The sequence below is a fragment of the Accipiter gentilis genome, chromosome 10 (genome assembly GCF_929443795.1).
Source record: "Accipiter gentilis chromosome 10, bAccGen1.1, whole genome shotgun sequence".
NCBI lineage: Eukaryota > Metazoa > Chordata > Aves > Accipitriformes > Accipitridae > Astur > Astur gentilis.
Genome location: NC_064889.1, coordinates 6,845,597 through 6,866,940, shown reverse-complemented (window position 1 = coordinate 6,866,940; position 21,344 = coordinate 6,845,597). Strand labels below are relative to the sequence as shown.

The window sequence follows — 21,344 nt, the reverse complement described above, 5'->3', positions numbered from 1 at the left end:
AAGGAATGACTCTTCCTGCATTAAGAAGTACACAGGGCTGCATCTCAGTAAAATCATGTTCAGCTTCGCTGGGTTGACAGCCATGCTCAGCAATTTGAAAATTATGCCATTTGAATACACAAAGATCCAATACTCAACGTCACAACAATTAATTTTTTAAATCTTGGCTAGAAGGAGAAGGTAGAGAGAGATCATTCAGTCTCAATTTATCTTTGCCCTAAAAGTTGTAAGTGGGGAAGTACACCCTAAACAAACTTACCCACCTCTAATTCTTACCTGTAAACCATGCTGGTGAGATGGTTTCCTTTCTCACTCCTAGCTTTAAGCGCCCATGGTTTTGATATGTGAGTTTGCTGTACTCTAACACACTGGGCTTGCTGTACAGAATTTTTATGCTTTAAAGGAGAGAAACAGGTACACTCAGGGTGATTCCCTGACTCAATTTGGACATCAATCTTTGGAAGATTCACCCTCCTATATTATCCCCTAAAAATGCCCACTTCCTTATGTTAGACAATAAGGGGCATTTTGAAGAACTTAGATATAGATATCTACTATGCAAATATCTACGTATTCTTAGATGAATCCTACATGAGATGGCTACTCCATGTTCTTTAATTTGGTTATAGTAAGAGGTATCAATATTGCACACCTGAAGACAAGTAGTATTAGAACACCCCATGGTAGCTATCACTGTGGAAAGTGAAACACAATAACGCTTATCATCAACCTTGGAGACCTGCCTCTTCCCTTCTAATGCTTTTCAGACAACTAAGAAAGGGAAACCAGATGAAAACAGATAATGCAGAACTTACTCCTCTGTTTGCAAGGAAAATGGCTGGAGCTTCATGGTCACTACAGAATAACTGAGGATCCGAACTGCTGTAAACTTAGACTTTGTGAGCAAACTAGGTAAACATCTTCCACCACAGCGCTTTATGTTGTTGGACTTAAGACACAAAATAATGCAGTTGAGAGTCAGCATGCATATTATTCCACCATGGCTTAAAGTGACTATTATCAACATGAAATACTTGAAGCAATCTCAGAACCTGTAGAGTACATTACTTGCTCATCTGGTTTTCAGGCATCAGAAGCATCTCAGAACAGGTTTCTTGCACCTTCTGCTGTTTCCCAGTCCATATTATGACTTTCTTAATTTGCCCATTAATCAGCTATCACACAAACAATATTTTCATACTCCTTTCTTCAGCAGCTTCCACTTGGTCTTCAGGATTTATGCTTCCAGAGAGAAGATCTACTTGGGATACCACTGGGATTTTTCCACATTTCTGCCAGAACTCTTTAGTGTCACTGGCATACACATAACCTCCACATAAGGATCAAGGGGAAATCTGATGCAGGCATCAGAATATACCGTCTTTTACTTATCAAATCTAAACTGAAGAGCACTAATCACTCTTGGAGCGAGTAACTTTTTATACTTTAGGTTAGAAACTGGCAGCCTTATCTGCCACAGAAAGTACAAGTTCTTCAGGACTCCATACATTAACCTATCTGAGGAATAAACAGACCCTACATTCAATTTTTAAGTTATAGCTATTACCATGTCATTTAAAGCAAGTGAATAAGTAATAGCCAAAGTATTCCCCCTCCAAAAATTCCTTCTGTGTACATTACAATGACACAGTTTTGATTGGGTAGTATATCAATGACAATAGCAGCAACACAGTTCTTTCAGTAACTAATTTTAGGAATATTGTTCTTTTTGCCTTTAGGAGCCCATGAATTTGATTCTGCTTGTTTGGTAAGACTGTTATTTGTATTGCATGACTACTTCATACCACACAATACTGATCACATATCCAGCACCACCAACTCGAAAGCAAACAAAAAATCTGGCACTGCTTTTACTTTTTACAAACCCTAAGTAAATTGATTTAAAAGTAAAGGGGTATGTAGGAGACATTCTGAGAGCCATTTAAACCTCTGCATATGTTTATTGCCACTTCCAGTGAGCCAAGGGCATACATGTAGACTACACCTGCGGGGCTCCATGGTCTGCTCTTAGCTAACCTAAGCAATTAAGTTTCAGAGTATTTCACGAAAAACATTCCTTTCCCTCAGGCTGAGTCTTACAAAGAGAAGAAAAACAAAACAAAAACACTGGTAATCAGCCTCATGGCAAAAAAAAATAAACTCTGGTCATGGTATCTCTTTAAAGGATGGCTGGACTAGCAGCTCCCTTTACCAAAGTACTAGCTGTAACAGGGGCTCTTTTCCCAGCCAATACTAGATACTGCCTCTTTAGTATTCAGAATTGTTAGTGACTACTGCCAGCCCATAATCTTAGCTTGTTTTCAGCAATCAACTAAAGTTACTTGTCAAATCTGTACGCAAAAATGTCTTCAAAGAGACTGGAGTTTAATTTTGTCTAGCCAGAAGGAAGGTTGTTAGGACAGCAATGAGTAAAGCTAAATTTCATTAAGCTATCACGAAGTTTACTCACCATGAAAAACACTTGGCTATAAATGAGGAATAAGATACATAAGGAATAAATAAGTGAGAAATACCTACGGGGGAGAGCCTGAGAAGGCTGGAGCACAGAGGAGAGAGAGTAAAATAGTTAAACAAAGTTACTCCAACATAAGGCACAAATGAAACAGCTTATTAATTCTCAGTGGAGGGAGACCTCAATTTCATTACACTTTCAACAGGGAAAGCATACAAGTCAGTAAAATAATAATCTATTGGAACATTATTTTTAGTAGTTTGATTGTCAGTACTTATCTTACCAAGACAAAAATCAACACTTCCTCAAACTCTCTCCCAGCTGTTTATATTTCAGAAGCAGTACTTCAGTGCATCAATTTAGCAATTTATGAGCATACCTGCATCTGCTCTCGTCGTTCACCACATCAATTTTCTGAAACAAAATTATCTCCTTGTTTCCATTAATTGGTCATTACAACATGTTGATCCCAGCAGTTCATCATTTGTTTTAATTTTGTCAATTAAAAAAAAAGAAAAAAAAAATCAGCCTGGGAGATGATCTCTGCTAATGGGACACCACATCCCCCGCATTTGCTGTTATCTAAAACCTTCCTTCGCTATTTTAGAATTGCTTGATAAAGCTTCTTGCTAAATGCTTTGAATGAAACCTTCATATTCAGGATGTTTTACTGGCTGGTTAATTACACCATAATTCTAGCTTGGCACCTCTATGTTCCTAACTGGCACTCAATCTCAAATTTTGAAAATCTTACTGATCCCATTTATAAAAAAAGCTTATATTCAAAGGGGTCAGAGTTTCAAAATCACACAAACCCGTAAGGGGAGATTTTCACAACTGTTCACTGAAAGCAAATACAGCAGATGTGTCACTATCAATTAAGCAGATGCTCATTTTTTTCTGAAGATGCACCTTTCCTCTAGGAATATAAATATTTCACTTAAATTTTAACATCCAGCAGCTCCCACCATCTTCATATTGGAAGGAGAGCTCTTTAGAAACCTGCTTAGCTCAGAAATGAAAGCTTAAACAAGCTGCTAGTTCGAATAAATATAAAAGTATTTTTAGAAATAGTTCTTGTGTTAGAAAAGTGACTCCCATGCCCACTTGGGTGTGATAAATGCTAAGAGTAAAACCTCTTCTGCTTCCTTCCACTATACAGAAAAGAATGAAAGAAATCAATGTTGTTTCACTGCAGATTTAACACATAATATCTTGGTAACACTTGCATTAGCAAGATTCAAACAGAAAGAAAAGCAGAAGCTTCCCTAGTCTCTTGGGAAGCAGTACAATCTACTTCAAAAGGACATGTATATATTGAGGAGATAAGGAAACAGAATTTCAAGAGATATGTCTACTCCTGAAATGGGAATTTTAATTCAGGACATTAGTGGTCTCAGGAAAGATGCAAAAATTAGAGAGTCAACAGAAACATAAACCCATTTTTTTAATAGCTGAATATAAAAAGGGTCTTCAATATAACTGACAAAATCATGATGAATCAAGTAGCCGAAAATCAATTGACATAACAGTGATGGGAATTAATAGAGAGTCACTGCATTATTCACAGGATTTGACTGACGCCTCCTTGCGAGGTCTTCATACTAAGATTCAATTTTTTTGTTGTTATTCGGGCTGATTTCAGGAAGAAAAGCTCTAATTCAAACCTACTGCTGAATTTGATCTGTGTTTGAGACGTAGTACACCATGTACAGTGCAGTATTCAATTATGTTAATTGTCGCTTTGGGTTTTGATACGAGAAAAGTCCATAGCTTACCAATGAATGGTTGGGATTCCATCTCATCTCCAGCTTCTGAAGGGTACACAAACCTCCTCTCCTCTCAAGGCAGACAGCTGGCATTATCAGTAGTCTGAATTTATCTAAGCTAAGTTCAGAACCAGGAAGGAGGCCTGTATGGTTTCGGTTTAATATTTTTACCAATTCTCTTATACTCTGAGGGAAGACTTTTAGCTTGGTTCTCCCAGAAGAACCTCAGCATTCGGTCTCTGACAGAGAATCCATCTGTGTCAATTGCTGCAAGCAGATCTGCCCCTCTTCTTTTGTTAGAGGATACTTTCTGCCTTCTTACCAAACATGTACGGATGTCATTGCATCCAGAAGACACCATTCCAAATGCACTGATAACAACATATTGGCCAGATTTTCCCAATAAAAAAGAAGATCCATAAGAGGCCAATCCTTTCTTCTTTGGTTCTCTACCCTGTGCTAGCATGTTTCTAAATATTACTAGTTACTTCTTTTGTCAGAATACTTTAACTGGTTGTAGTCAAACTCCTTTCTACTCTGAAGTCTGTCAAACATAGGTTTCTCCAGTGCTTCCTGAACATATGAACCGAAAAGCAGGTATCAGGCTTGTTTCCCTGGCTAAAACCAATGGCAATGACCTATCGCCCCTTTGAGGGAAAGTTCACTTTTATACAACTTTGGACTTCAACTACCAACCAGCCTTCCTTAGCAATTTTAACAATTACCTGCCTCAGCAAGATACTGTTAATAAAAAGCTGAAAGGATGACTAACAATATTTTGGATATCTCCACTTCCTGAAAATGCCTTTGGATAAAACTTGCCCTTAATCCTTCTCTGTAATACAACCGCGTATTAGCAACCTAAAGTTACATAACACACTGTATTTCAATTCTTTTCACATCCCGGATCTGAAACTCCGGTTCACATTAAACAGTCTTTGATGGTTGGTATCATCAACTTACATTGAGCGAACACTTGCATTTTAAGCTCAGAAGCTGCAGTAGCATCTGATGTGGCCATCAAACCAGAGCCCTCCCAATGCCCTTTCGTCCCCTAGCACTGCCAAGCCATGACATACTCAGTCTTGCTAATACCTGCTCCTGGCTATGATGTCAGGGAGTGTCACACAGTGACTGCGGTCACCTCACACATGCTACGGCTACGCTTGGTGAGGGGGGTGTGGAAGTGTTTTTCCCTGTGTACAAAAGAGAAGGTAGTTCTAGAAAAAGGGAGTTTTAAAGCCAAATCATCCCTTTCAATTTTTAAGTACAGATTTGATCAGGTAGACTAAACCACATGAAACGCTGCTACCAAGGAATTAAGAGTTTGTGTTTGTTGCTTTTATGATCTCCTGCAAGACTTTCCCCCCCTTGATAACTCAATGGTCACAGTAAGAACTCTCACCTGAGATGACAAACTGAATTAACTTCTTGCAGTGTAAAAAAAAATATGCAGTATGAATGTTTCAGAACCCTGTCTCACTCTTGACCACAGTAACTCTATGAACACATGTACCCAGATGAAAAAATGTGATATTCAAGAAAGCACATCACACCTCTACTACATCCTTCCACTTTCACCATGTGAAGCTTTAAACAAATTTGAAGGAACGAACACCTTCCCATTTGGAATACTCATAAGCAAATTTAGCCAGTGATAGAAAAAAAACTTATAACCACATCTGTGCCACTGAAAGGAATTTATTTTCCTTCCAAATTGTGCTTAAGGAAAACATGAGGAGGCTACTTATTATGCCAGTGCCTTGAATAATGTGTTTTTACATTGTACTAAAAACTTCTCCACAGTGCTAGAAGTCTACCTGGTTCTACAAAACTGAATGATTGTCATATTACTATTAACTGCACATTCGAAGACAAATTAGAAATAAAAGTGTAACCTCTAAAAGGAGGCAAGTAGACTGCTTAGTCCTTAATAAAGGCTGGTGGAAGTCATGCAGAACAGCTTCATGATATGACTTAAATTTAAATTACCTTATTTAAAGATATTAAAAATTTCAAATGCCTTAACTTTAAGATAGCTTAATTATTCCCTGTATGTTCTTGGTTTATGTCTATAGCTTTTTTTCCTCAGTATTGTCCAGAAGTTACAGGCCTCTCCACTTAAAACAAAACAAATTGGAAAAATATGAAACAGAAATGCAAATCAAAAGCAATGTGTTTACAGAGAAAACATTACCTTGGAAAACAGTAATGTAGAAATATTTACTTTTCTGGAGAAATTTCACATAGAAATGTCAGCATTACACAAACTTCAACTGCTTACATTTACACTTAAATGTGGTTGCAGTAATCAGACACTACAGGAGATAGACTAAAAACAAATTTCTCTGTGCTGATCTGGTCAAGATATGCTGAAAAAATGCTCAAAACAGGTAAGAATTTATACCAAAAGAGGGAATACTGCTTCCCCACCACCACCACCTATTTCTTATAAAGTTTTAATACATAACATAGTGCAAAATCTTTTCGTAGAACACCACAGAACCGTAGCGTACAGTTTGCAGGGGGATCTGAAGTCTTTGATATAAATTAAACCATATAACTCCATTGACCTGTAGTGGTAAGGGCTAACCAGAGAGAGAGCCCTACAATCTCCTGAAGATTGTTAAGCACTGCCTGTACAGCAGAGCCTCTGCTAACACAGCTATGACAAAAAAACATTGGTCTCCTCCCCAGCCCCCACTATCTCCAGCATGACAAGCTATAGCTTGACAGAGGACAATTTTTAAGATGAAAAAAATAATTATGCTGACATTGCTACAGTCTTCCCTCGAACACAGGATAAACTGATAAATGCTCCCTTCTGCTGGCATAGCTGCATCCACACCGGTTGTTTAGACTGCCGTATCAGGGATGGAGTCATTTCCTGTGCCAACAAAACACACAGATATCCCAGGGACCCGTTGTTGCATAGAGCTCGTCTTACGAAGGGACACCTAGAGCAGATGCTGGACAATAAAGAAGGAAAAACGTTTAGGCACAGCTGCTTCCTCCTCCTCCGGCACTGACAGAGGGGAAAAATGCCAGACTTCTGCTAACCCCTACCTTCTGCAGGGAGGTAAACGCCTAAAAAGTCATACCTTGAACGGACAGGGAAATAATGGGTCAGCTCTCTTGTATCTCCTGGCTTTTTCTGTCCTCGTGATTTGAAACTCAATGCATCTCAGCTTAAACCTCGACACAGAGTAGTCCATACGCATTTCCATGCCTTCTCAACTTGATCATGATCTGAAGAGGCCCCAAGGGACAACATTACTGATGTAGCAATACACAATCTTGTTTCTTATTTCCATGTAGGCAAATAAGATAAATGAATGAGAAAGCTACAGAGATAGGAACTGAGTCCAGAAAAAGTACAATACTCACTCTGACATCATACCATTACTCTGTCCCGTCCCAAATACATATTACAATACCATGTGATGTCTTACTTAAAGCTATTGCTCAAACATACTAAGATACTCTCTTTATCTTAAGCACATGTTGTGTCTGCAATAAATTCATTATCGTTTTAGACTTTTTATGTGACAAATAACACACTGGTAGAAGAGTAGTTGTCATATAAAGTATCTTGGAACATTACGACAATAAGATTAGAGTAAGTCAATAGAAATAAAATACTGCTGTAACTAAAATATATTCTACCTGTAAGGGAGGAGGGACTGATGCACAAGACCGGAATGCAAGAGACAGAGTAACATGAATCCTGAATTTCATGTATACCTCTGCAAAGCTATCGCTTGACTACTTTTTAAAGCAATTTCTCTTGCAAACAAAAAATAGCTTGTAGTAGCCTTTAATATGATGTTTAGTGCTTTACAGAAGAGCCCAAAATCTGTCCCAGGACTGTCTACCGGGAAGTAAATGTTGCCCTTTAGTCATTGACAAGGTTTTGAAGAAGGAACTGCACAGCTGCCTAGGAAGTTAATTTCAAAAGGCATCAACAACAAAAGGTATCTTAGTAGAAACTACCAATCCCAAAAGCTCTTCCCCTTGATTTAAGGCACCAGGGAAAACAATATAAACCTTTTCAAGGGATGCGTGGAACTCATCTCACCATTTAGGTTATAAAATGTATTTGCTTCAAAAAGCCTTCTCACAGCACCCCACTGTTAGATCACAACTTTTTTTTTTTTTTTTTTTTTTTTAATTTTTTTGCACTGTTCCTGGACCATAAAAACAGGCTTTCATTTTAATCTGCTTAACACACTGTGGGAAAGGGCTTCTAATTTCACAGCACTGAGATAAGACAAATAATTCATATAACACATTAGCACAACATCTATGGCAAAAGCATTTAGTCAGAGCTCATTGGAAACAATAGGGTGCTGAAGCAAATCTGTGAGAAACAACTGTTTGAGACCCCACCATGCACTAAAATACATTTTATTACATTCCATAGTAAACACAAGATCACAGAATATTAATATATGAATTGTCCAGAGGCAGTAAGGCAGTAAATTCCCCTCCCCCCAGTAGACACTGTACCTTCCCCCACTACTCCAGTCCTTTTCCAAATGGTTTTGTTTTTTTCAGGCTGTTCTCCAAATCAGTCATCTTTCCTTTCTGCCCTTTCATTACACTTCTTCCTTAAGTGCCACATCTTTCTTTTACTGTTCATTACCCAAAACTACCCTGCTCCCCCTTTGGCTTCATTTACTTCCTTTCTGGGTTTGTTTTTACATTTTCTATTGCTGCCTTTCCAGAGCCAAGTTTGCTTCCAGTGTGCGTTCTGCTGTGTGCAGAGAAAAGCAATGCAACAAAATATTTTCAGTATATTGGCACAAGTCCCCACCTCGCCACTTGTGATCATTTGCTCTCAAATCCCTAAAGACATTCTGCTTTGAACCTCTGCTGTGGAAAAGAAAAGAAAGGATACGTGGAAGAAATTCAGAGGAGACCTGCCAATTGCAGAGATCTGTGACAAGCCTTTTCTACAGTCTCTAAACTGGGCTGAAAACAACAGGAAGGTGGACTTGGGAACACCAGTCAGCCATTTCAGCACATGGCTAGAACAGAGAAGCTCAACACTGGGACTAAATACATCTTGCTAAATGGAACCCTGTGGCTATCTGTAAACCTAGCTGCTCCGTTGATCCTGGCTTCATCCAGAATCTTTTGTCCTCATCTCCTCTAAGATGAATGTTGTATGTGGGAGCATTCTTTGGAGAACTGAAACCAAAGGTTTTAGTGACAGAAGTCCTTGAGCCCGTTTCTAAGAGATGTAAGCACTGCTGTGGAAAGTTAATGACTAGCTAGAATTTTGGAAGGATTTTGCTTCCCTTTAAAAAAAAAAAAAAAAAAAAATCTTCCCTTGTTCTTTTGCATAGCCTTGGATATTACACTACTAGTCACACTAGAGCATCTCCATACTACTCACACTAGAGCATCTCTGGGACACTGCTGACCTAGCATGGTAATGTCAGTGGGGGCTTATGGCCAAAAAAATTAACAACTACAACTTCTCATGAACTAGAGCCAGGAATCTCTAAAAAGACGTGAAGTGATATAGTGTAATTTACCTGCAAAACAAAAAAGAGAAGATAATTCAGTTGTGGTCAAACCCTGTTAGAAGCAGCCAAGACAGCATAAACAGATTTTGACAACTAGCCAAAATCTATAGAGATAAATACCAATAAGCCAGGTCACCTCAACAGTCAGCTTTCTAGATTTTCTGCAGGTAAGTCCCTACAATTTGTTCCCATTTCTGTCCCTTCTTCTCTCCATCAGGAAACAGAAGAGACTTTTTGATTGTTATAAGAATAGAGCTAAGATTTCAGCAATTACAAAATAAAATTTTTAGCAATCTTAGCAAACACATTCCATGTACAGCAACAGACAAGTATAACTCAGGTTCTGCACACAAGGAAGTTCTTGCTCATTTCTTAACAGCTGTTCTTATGTAAGGATATAAATTCTTCTCCAGCAACAGAGCCACATTATGATCCTGCAAGCAAAATTATAGCAGGGTAACAATGTATCTGCCAAAATAATTACAACTACTTACCCAGCCCTACCTACCTGGAAAACAACAGTTAATTCATCTTTTTTTTTTCCAAAGTAATTTTCATCAGTATTAGTATTTCATATTTTTCTTAGACAATTTCACAGTACAGTTCCTGATTACTAGCAGTCTTCCTTTCATCTTTACTACAGATACTCCCTTAGCTCTGTACAGTGAAGTAGTATCACTGACATCAACAGAATCATTCACGATGCTTAGTATTAAACACACATATAAACTGTCACAGGATCAAGTCTTCTGCCAGTAGAGCAGAACGCTTCTAATAGCCAAGGGTAGCTTTCATGCTGCTAACATATGACTGACCTTAATCGGATCTCTTGCAGATTCATGTTCATGAAAATCAGATTACTTCAGTTTTTAAAAATACACCTGATTTTAGCAGAAAATAATATACCATTACAAATGCCAAGAGTGTTGACTGGTAATGAAATCTGTAGAAGTGACCTATCAGTTCGGTTTTTTTAAAGACTCTCAAAGTGTAAAGACTGGCTGGCCATTGACAGATGGGCAAAAATGCTTAGCGACTTAAAAGTACAACACCACTACATAGTTCTTTATCCATTATTGCTCCAAGCATCAAGCCTGGAAAGAGTTGCTTTTGCCAACAGACTTACTTTTATGTGTATTATCTCAGAAACACTGTGACTCAATGTCAGATGTTAATAGGTCAGAGTATATTTCATTAGAATTTTTAAAAGTCCTCTCGGTAACAACCCAGGCAGTAAAGGACTCTTCCTAACTTCTATAATGACAACACAAACGACTAACAAAACTTCTCTTGAAGATTACACAAATGTAGTATGATGCAGAGAGAAAAAAGGTTTTTGATATGCCCTAGTTTCCTTTGAGATTGGTTTCATTTTATTTTATTTTTTAATATACACAGGATTTAGAAGATGCTTTATGCTGACAGTTTTTGACTTCAAGTAAAGTATTAACAAAAGCTGTATTTTAGCCTGTCTTATCAAATTTCAAGACTTCTTTCAAAGGAATAGTTTAAACCTTACCTTTCTGCCCTTAGTTAACAGATGTAATGCAGCACAGCCCTCTAACTGATTTACATTTCGTACAGACTTTGGCAAAGTCATCTATCAGTTCATACAAAGGCATTTTTTCCCACCTCTACCTTTGAAGAGAAACTAGGAGGGGAAATCCTACTTTAAAGTATTCTCACACTTCCATGACAGGAAGAAAATAAAACCTATAATCTGTATTTCACAAGCCTTGGCCTTGGTTTTATCCTTGACTGTATCCAACAGACCTTGCTTCAGTGCCAAAACAGTCAAGTCAAGCTCTTCTAATACATAATTTAAGTCTTCCCCATGGTGTCTACAGTTTTGCATATATATGTATTTCAGAAGTTTATGGCATACACTTCTACATAACTATGGAGAAAGATTTCTCTATCATATGTGAGGAGTTGGTAATGCTATTAGATGCATGCTTGATAGCACTTAATGCCAAATGGTTTACCTCTGAGGTTTTTTGTTTGTTTGTTGGTTGGGGTTTTTAATTCTATATTCATTCAGCCATATTTTCAAAGCCAGCTGCACCCTTCTTGGCCATATATTCACCATTCTTCACACAAACCACCTCTTCAGATGAACATGCCCCTTCTAAGAATTTTTATGTGAGTAATAAAGAAAAGGCGTGGGGGGTGCTCTGTTCAACCTCCTTCTAGGTGTTCAGGAGTTTCCATTTCCATCACTTATGTACATTAAACACTTCCAACCCATTTGAACACTTGCAGAACTAAAGCACACAGACATATTGTCAATTAATGCTGTAAATATCCCACAGTCTGTACAAAATGAAACATTTAAAAAGAACAGCAGCACCACAGTTTTTCACTCCGTGGTCACTACACCTGTGTCATTAATCTCATGTACCCATGTGAGGTAAATACATAGTACAACTACAAACTAAAAATCAATAAAACCTTTAAAAAGGCTTAATTTGCTTCTGCAAGGGAGGTTATCATAATCCAACTCCGCTTTCTCACATTCTGCCAGCAATTTCTCTCAGCTCAGTTTCAACTGCTAACTTTGTTCTCCATCTTGCTATCTATCATGCTGTTATAATGCCAGCCCAAATGCTGTTTGTAACAGCACAGCAATTTCTCAGAAGTTGCCAGCTTCATAGTGTGTTCCTTTAGAAGTGCATGGAAATTATTAGATTAAATTACAAATAAAAGACTCTGCAGTTGGTCATGATTACTGGAACATTTATGTACATTCAGTTGATCATGAATTTTAACTGTTGCTCCTTTACATCCTTTACAGACCTTCTGTTTATATTCTGTTTTGCTAGATTATATGGGAAGTGAAGGCAACTGGAAAAGAGCTATAGGTTTTCCCCACACTCCCCAATATCCTCAAAAGAAAAGACTGTGATGCCCACCTTCCCCATCCCCTACTAGCTTAGGGTAAACAGATCCCCCACAACCATTTTTATAACCTCTGTTAATATAAGCACATTTCACATACAGCAGTGCAACTCGCTATTAAAAGAGCACAACCGTACAGGAATCTGCTTTGCAAAGGAAGACCTGCAACATCCCAGTTGTCCCCCCTGGTTTGTGAGATTTCACATACCAGCATGGGACCAAACAATTAATACATCTAGAAATACCTGAAGAAAACATTGATCACACCGCAACTGGTGATCACAATAGGGTAAGCAGCAGGATCTTTGATTATCTCACTGCTGGGGGTATCATTTTCAGGAAGGTATTTCAAACCAATTTCTTGACCATACACTGCCACTGAAAATATCTAGTAATTTTCTACAGGAGTAGAGCTGTTTGACCCAATTCCAATGCAGATAATTATATTATCTGTACCTAAAATCCCTCTGAGTGTTTCAATCAGGTATGGTATTCTTCACTTTCTGTTCTGATCTGCTTAGCATGGCTGAGCACCATTAAACAGCTGTCAGATTCCACACAAGAAGTGGCTGGATTTCAGTAATAAGCAAAATGGTTCCCAATAGTGTTTAAAACACCTGGGGATCCTTCCAAATGAACAGCGCAATGAGGCTAAACTGTAAGATTAAACTGCTGTAAAATAAGCCCCACAATTTCTTCAAAAAAGTACACACCCTAATACATTTAATCTCTGGAGAGCTCAGTTGTTGCCGAGAATGAAACATACCTAGATGAGACTTCAGATAAGAGTATGAAGAATAATTCACAACCTTTACATTCAAGAAATTAGACAATTAACTCCTCCTGACATACAGCCCAAGCTATTCTCATGTTTCTATCAGCGCAGACCATCTACAACAGATACGCTGAAGTGCTAAACCATGAGTCAGAGAACAGAGCTCAGTATGTTAGTCCAGTTATCACAAAATACAATACCAGTCTCGTCTTCATTTTCAGTCCGAGGAGATTTTATAACCAACATTTAAAGAAGCAAGCGAACTAATCCTGAACGCAGTTAGTAGTGAGAAGAGGCTTTCTAATCATCAGAACAGCAGAGCTGTAGAAAAGCCTGCTATCAGAACACGGGGGCCAAAAAAAGCTAGCAACCCTCAAAACGAAGTTCGATCCGTTTATGACACGAATTGTGTAACATGGACCTAGTGATGGTAGAGGATTTAGACTCTGCTCTGCAGGGCCCTTGTCTACATATCTGTAAGAACTTGTGCAGGTAAGGAGGTATGAATTGTCTGCCAGCTGTGGGTATATATAATCTTAAAACTAACAGCTCTGTAAAATACACTTCCAGAAGTGATTATCAGGGCTACAAAGACTGCCTCAGCAATAGGTAAAACACAAGATACTTTGGGGAAAGGAAAAGAGAGAGAGAGAGAGAGAGAGAGAGAGAGATGAGAGATGAGAGAGAGAGAGAGAGAGAGGAAGAGCAAACAAGACAGCAGAAATCTGCATGTGAAATGTGGAAGCTTCCACACAACCAAAAGTTTCTCCAACGCCTTACCTGTAGGAACTTCCTCTTCTACCAAAGCCACAGAAATTCAGAAAACTACAGAATCTCCCTAGCAAGCTCAGGTCCAGATGAAAGTGTACTGTGACAGAGAAGAAAATTCAGCTCCACTTGAGAAGCAGCCACTGCTTTCCCCCTCAACAGCCTGCCCCAAAGAACTAAGATGACAGGAAGTCTTTGATGGTATAGGTGTCTATAGCTAAAACGTCTGGGATGGACAAACAGCTGAGGAGGTGACAATTGCCTCGCAGTACAGAAATGCAAGGCCCTAAGTCAAGTGTATTGTTCCATTTTGACAGCTCCCTGTGAACTACCTAGGCCCAGCATTCCCTTTTCCCTTCCCCTGCCTTCCACAACTGTGCAACACCAGCTACTGCTGCCTCCCACCATAGCCCCAACACGGGCTACTGCTGCCTCCCACCATTTGCTTTGTATTTAGAAGCAAGGAAGCACAGAGTCTGTAAACAATCCTTAAGCTACACAGCACCCAGACTTGCCAGTGCATTTAGATATTAATTTTTAAAAAATTTTTTGTGGTGGTGGTTTGGGGTTTGTTTGGGGTTTTTGTTTGGTTGTGGGGTTTTTTTGTACACCTGTTCCTGTAACTGTGTGCCACTGAAAATGCATTCTTAAAAACATTTCAGCAGAGAATGGATCACCAGTTCATGAATTAATATCAAGAGTGACACAGGTACCACAGTAATTTAAACCTAGGTTGGGCTTTTTTTTCCCCCCTCTCTTTTTCACTGGGATAGCTCTCATTAAATCCACTGAGATCAATTGAGTCATTACAGATTTTCCCCAGCTACATTTTTGTAGCTTATAAAACAAATACTAGAAGGAAAAAGAAAAAAAAAAAACAAATTAGAAAAAAACCCCAACCAAACCCCAGACAACCTCCCAAAGCTGAAATTGCCCTTTCCATTCAAACACAGTACTATACCCAAAACTGAAATTGTCACACAGCCCGTTAATCTCCATTACAAAACATGTTCTTTATTTAGTAAAATTACAGCATTTGGTTGAACGATAACAGTATTTACATACTGGTTTATGAGCTCCTGAGATGTTTCTCAAGCAAATAAAATAAGAGAATAGGTTACGGTTTATTGAAATAAGAGAACTGCATTGTTCCTAAGAGAACAACATACCGCTGCTGTTATTGCTCCTATGCTACAAACATTTAAAACAATGTTGTCCTTTAAAGGATTCATAGCACACATTTACCAAAATAGGACTAAATCAGTGGTGCATGCAGAATAGCCCTCAATGATGACAAAGGCAACCCAAAGAATCTACATAAAACATCCAAATTTATAAAATTCAGAGAGTCCTCCTGAAAACAACACATGAAATTTTGTAACGCAACTATGCTCCGTGGAATAGTCTAAATCCAGAAATGGATAAAATCTAGCAATAAAGGGTTTTTTAAAGAAAAGAGCACCACAAACCTACTGATGTCACTATTAATGATGTGACATCCCTGTTTGTGGAGCATCACCCAAATTAAAACAAAACACAAAAAAACAAGGGCCCCCCCCCCCCCCCCAAATCTATCAGTAGAGAAAGGATCAGGCTGAATAGATGACATGATAATAAATTCCAAAGGCTTCTGGAAAATAACAAATACTCTCAAGGACCACAACAGTGAGAAAATAAGAACAAGAACCTACATAGCTGCAGCTTTCTATTATTAAATACAAAGCATCATAAAAAATATTTACACAAAGCATCTTCCAATGATGCGAGAGCTGCCTTTAATTTTTTTTTTCAGCAAGACATTCTCTCTTGATTGACTTACCACTGAGACCAAGAGCTTGGCTCCAAAAACCAGAGCCTATTCTATCAGATTAAAAAGCTTTTTATACGCTCTCATTTTTAATGAGACCATAGTTCCCTATTAAAATATAGTTTATTCAATTACAACTATTTCTAAGGGGACTAGTAGAACATTAAGCCTTAGACTGCAGCATGGGGAGAACTCCATGGATGTCAAAGCCTGCAAAGTGAAATGAATGGCACTTAACAGTCACAGTCCAGGGCAGTGAGCTAGTGAGTGAAACATTCTTTCTACTAACCACGGCAAACCACAAACCCTTGTTGCAGAACACACACAGACTGAAATTTAACCTGCTGGACAGTAACTGCTCTTAGGAAAATCTTAACAATTAGTGTCAGCGGTAAAAATATCCTTTTGAGGGGAAAACCAGGCTTTTTATCTGTTTCTTGCTTTTTCCATGTATGGTGTCAATTTTCTAACAAACACTTTTGATATCAGGCTGCAGGTAATTTTCCAAAACACGCAGGTAATGCACGCATACTCCTGTATATTAAATAAATCAGGTAACAATTCTCCATTTGAAAGGTGCTTTTTATAACTCCTGAATTTATGTTTTCAGTTAAGCGTTCTACACAGCAACACAAACAGCATAACCTCAGCAAAATAAAAATCAAGTTATGCAAGGATCTGACACTCCAAACATGTTTGTATATCAAAGAATAGGGTATTTTGGAATGCTAGCATTATAATAGCTAAAGATTCTCTTGAGAATTTATTCCACAGCAAATTTCCCCACTTCTTCATCAACAGCCCTTTCTTCAATTTCGTTTTCTTCATTCCCTATGTAAACTGGTTATTATAAACTCTGAAGTATCAAAGCAGCTTTGCAGCAGGTGCGGCTATAAAAATAAAGGATATGAAACAAATACTTCCAGTGTTCTAAAAGGTTTGCTAAGTCAAAAAATAAGGATTTTTAGACAGGTGTGTTCATGTGTACATATATCTAAGTATCAATAGATCACTCCATACGGACCGCACAAGAGTCCAGATCTGCCAGCTTACAACACATTGCAGAATCATGACCCAAACAGATAAATTCTTGAACTCAATACGCAGCTGAACATATGAGTTTATAAGGCAGCTGTTCTAAAAATAATTTCACCTGTACTGGTCACACATTAAGGTCACACTGTTGCCATAAGAAATACAGAGCCATATAACAAAAAAACAACAACAACAAAAAAAGGCAAGAAACCAAATTCTATTTCAATAGCTTAAAAAAAAAAAAAAAAAAAAAAAAAATGCTACCAGTCTATAGGGACACCTAACACCTAATCCATCAAGTCCCGATTTTAAGGAACCCAAAATGTTAATATTGTCAGGTTTTCCTGCACAGTTCTGTATCTTCAGGTTTTAACTCTTAGAAAGGCATAATCAGGTGGCGTGTAGCGTGTAGGTCAATTTATTTCCAATACGGTAATTTATGCAACATTAGCACAGAATGCCAGCTCCAATTCTCTTACTGTTTGCACTCTAGGAGTAGACTTGTATTTTCTGCCAACTCCATTACATCATCCGAAAAAACCCAAACATTTTTTTTTTTATCCCCCCCCTCCCCTCCCCTCCCTCCCTCCCCCAAATCCCTGCCACTCTCCTCTTCCTTCTCCCCTCTCCCCTCCCAAGCCCTTCAAAACCATACGCCGGCTACTGCCGTAAGCTTTATTTCACTTTAAGGACTGCCAAGCCACGGCATCGCAGCGCCTTCGCTATTGTGCTGCACACGGATGCCTCCCTCCATCACTGACCTTCGTTTTTTCATTCAGACTGTTACATAACCCAGCGCCCGCCTGCGTGCGGCGAGTGTGAGCCTGGGCGAGTGTCCGCGTGTGCCTGCGAGCGCCCGACCCCCTCCCCCTTCCTTATTTAATCCCGGGGGGAGGAGGGACATATGGGTCAGCAGGTTAGCAGTACCAAAGCCTAAACAATTCGGGACCGCCAAGAAAACACCCTCGCCACCGGAGCCGCCTGCTCTTCCCAACCCCACCCCCCCCGCTCCTCTTCGCATCCGCACAGAACCGGCAGCCGAGCGTTACATAATTTATGGGATCCCAAAGTTACCCCCTCCCCAAGCCCGCCGGAGCCGGCTGCCGGCTCCCCGCCGCCGGCCCCACTCCCCGGCAGCACCATCTGCCCACGCCGCCGGAGCCCTCGGCCGGGAGAGTCGGGGCGGCGGAGGGGGGGGGGGGGGGGGGCGTTGTGTAACACCCGCCAACTACGGCCGCTCCGCGAACATCCAGAAAACTCCCCGACAAATTAAGGAAATTTTCTCCAGTGTTTCTGATTAACCTCGTTACATAAGGCGCTTGCATTCCAAATCCACTCTCGCAAGCTCTAAATATACCCCGCGCAGCCAAATGCTCCCTGCACACACGCCCGTGGCCACCCGGCCTCCTCCGGCCAAGCCCGCTCCTCCTCGCCTCGGCATCCGCCTAACTGCGCGCTCCCTGCTCGCAAATCGCCTCTAATTAAATGTTTCGGCGTGTGTCATCTCGATGGCTTTTACTGTACGCGGATTCCCTGAGTGGGAAGCTGCCTGGGAAGGGGGGGTGTGGCCAAAAGGGGAAAAATACTGTAAAACACAAGCCGACACATGATCAGCCATATTCCAACCTACAACCAAAAAATCCCTCCGTCCGAGGAGAGACGGTCTCCCCGCCGCCGGCGGCCGGGCATCGCCGCCCCAGCCCCGGCGGCGACCGCCGAGGGGGCTGCCGCTCCCGCCGGGCACGCACTTTTCCTCCGCCCGTCGTTTCTTTCAACAGCCGTGTGTATTATTGCATAGCGTTATTTCATTAATTTTTACCCATCACCGAGTGATTTGTACCCGGCGAAGCCTCTCTAGCGCGCTCCCCCTCTTGTAAATAATTTATGAAGCGTTGCTCCTACAAGTAATTAAAGCGGCAGCCTCCTCCCTCTCGCACGTCTCGGCAAACTCCGGCGGTGTTTGAAGCCGGCGCCCCTCACCACGCCCGCGGCGGGAGCAGGGGCGAGCGCGCCCTGCCCGCTCCGCTCCGCTCCGCGGCGCCCGGCAGCGCGCAGCCCTCGCCTCCCGCCGCCGGGGCTCGCCTCCCGCCGCCGGGGCCGCTCGGGCACTACCGAGCTGACGCCAAACTTCAACCGCCCTGAGCACCTTCAGAGCTGACCCGCACGGCTAACAGACGCAATCGGAGGCAGGAGGTAGCTTGGCAGTCAAGCGGCAGAAAAGGGGGGCTCGTCTGCTAGTTTGCAGCGTTTTATTCGGGGGGAGGGGGGAGCGAAGGAGAACCCACGGGAGCAGAGGGACCCTCTGCAAAGTTGTGCACCTTCGAGAAACAACAGCAACTACGAGATCATCCGCTCCGAGAGGAAATCGTTTTTCAGATACACTTAAATGAATTAAGGGAAAACAGCGCGCAAGAGAGTGAATAAGTCGCCCGCAAACCGCACATCTCCTGTTTAATCGCAGATCCCCCATTCACAACAAGCCACAGCACACCAGTTGAGAAACTGTCAAAAGGAGACAGACGAGGGGGAGAAAAAAGGGGGGGGGGGGGAGGAAGGACACTGCAGCTTTAAAAGTTTGTTGCCTTGAATCCCAATACTCCTGCTGTTGCTTTATATATTTATAAAATTATGTAATTTCAGGGGCACACTACCCATCCGGATACCACAGGCAATAAACGGGAGGGATAGGAAAGCACCAAACCCCGCTCAGTATTTTCATTGCATTTGTCCCTCCTCCTGCAGCAATTAAAAGAAGCTATAAAAGTTTGCAAGGTTTTGCAGGGGGTACAAGCGTGGCTTGTTTGCGTGCGCGGCTTCGACAAGCACGAGCGGTAAACCAGGGGATTAAATTGCTGCATTTCCCCCTTCTCTCTTACCCCCCTCTTCCTATTCCCACCCACCCCCGATCCCACTCCCCCGGCCCCCTCCCCCTTCCCCAAGTCTCCCTACCTCTGCTGCTGCCGCTGCTGGAGTAGCTCTGCCTGCGGACGGGAGCCGGCGCATCGCTTTTCCGGGCCGGCTCCAGGTTCACCGGGGTGTCCCTGGCGCCGGCGGCCGCCTCGGAGACGCTGCTGCCCGGCTCACTGGCTGCTGGATCGGGGGCTGCCGGAGCGGACTCCATGTTTTTCCCAATGTAGATCGCTTGGAGATGGCGAGCTCCTACACTCCCTCTATCTTCTGTTTCCAGCGCAACTCTATGGTAGGAAAGCAGAAGGGAGAGAGCGAGCGTGATCCAGATGGGATGTGAGCTTGCCTGGCTGTGACCACAAGCAGCGCTAGCGAGAGCTGCACACCCCCCCGCCCCCGCACCCCCCGCGCTCCGCCGCCAGCCGCGCACCCCGCGCCCGGCATCGCCGCCCTCCGGCGCGGCCCCAGGCCGCGGGCCCCGGCCGGCCGCCGCGGCGCGGGGCGGCTGCGGGCCCAAGCCGGGCGGGCGGGCGCCCGCGGAGGCGGCGGGCGAGGCGCCGCACGGCCGCGGGCGGCGGCAGGAGGGGGCGGCGGCCGCGGAGCCCCTGCGGCCCCCCGAGCGGAGCGGGGCCGGGGGAAGAGAAGGTGCTGCCGTAGCCCTGGGCGGGCGGGAAGCCAGTCCGACCGCCGCCTGGGCCGGGACCCGCGCCTCGACGCGTTCGCGGGGCCCGGCCAACAAGGGCAGCGGGCCCACGAGGAAGGAGCTCCCAGCTCCAGCCTCAGCGCTGGTGGGAAGAGCTTCTACGCAGGGCTGTCTTTTCCCCCCATGACTGTTTCAGCTGAAGCTGCATCAGAAGATGCCGGCTGTGTTAGGTGTCTCGAGACCCACAGGTTTAGCGGCCGTGCAGCTGGAGAAGGCGACGTTTCAGACAATACCTCTCTTTCGAGGAAGTACTCTTTGACATAGGACAAAAGGCGACTAGCAAGGTGCCAGAAAACCTCCGGATCCGGTCTGACTTCTGCGAGCACTCTGGTGCCGTTCATAGTCTCAGTAACGGTCAACTCCTTGTCCATTACCTGATATTAAAATAAGTAACAGCTGCCACGAACAGCGTGCTGAAGAACACATCCCTCTTGTATAACAGAGGCCATGTTACATGCAGCCCTACTGCCTCCTGCACAGAAGGTGCTAAAGCTGTCTGCTCTGTTTGCTTTGACTGTTCTGACTGGAAGCACGGCCTGAGCAGACCAAATCATGAAATTTGTAGTGGTAGCAGTACAAGCTTTTTCCAAATGGTACTGGATGATGTGCAAGCAGACGATATGCCACCGTCTGCTGACCAGGACTGCTGCTACAGCTTTTAACACTGCTAGGGGT

General features: G+C 42.2%; 1 protein-coding gene across 2 annotated transcripts in view; it reads right to left on the bottom strand.

The window, feature by feature from the left end:
* The window catches only part of RORA (RAR related orphan receptor A), a 382,781-nt gene extending 362,329 nt beyond the window's left edge, over positions 1-20,452 (bottom strand). For both annotated transcript variants that reach the window (XM_049813336.1, XM_049813337.1), the window contains exons 1-2: positions 20,397-20,452; positions 20,009-20,253 (exon numbers count right to left, since the gene is read on the bottom strand). In XM_049813336.1, coding sequence (XP_049669293.1) covers positions 20,009-20,253; positions 20,397-20,410 — 259 coding nt within the window. In that variant the 5' untranslated portion in view covers positions 20,411-20,452. The remainder of the gene's footprint in view (positions 1-20,008; positions 20,254-20,396) is intronic.
* Positions 20,453-21,344: the final 892 nt, after the last annotated feature.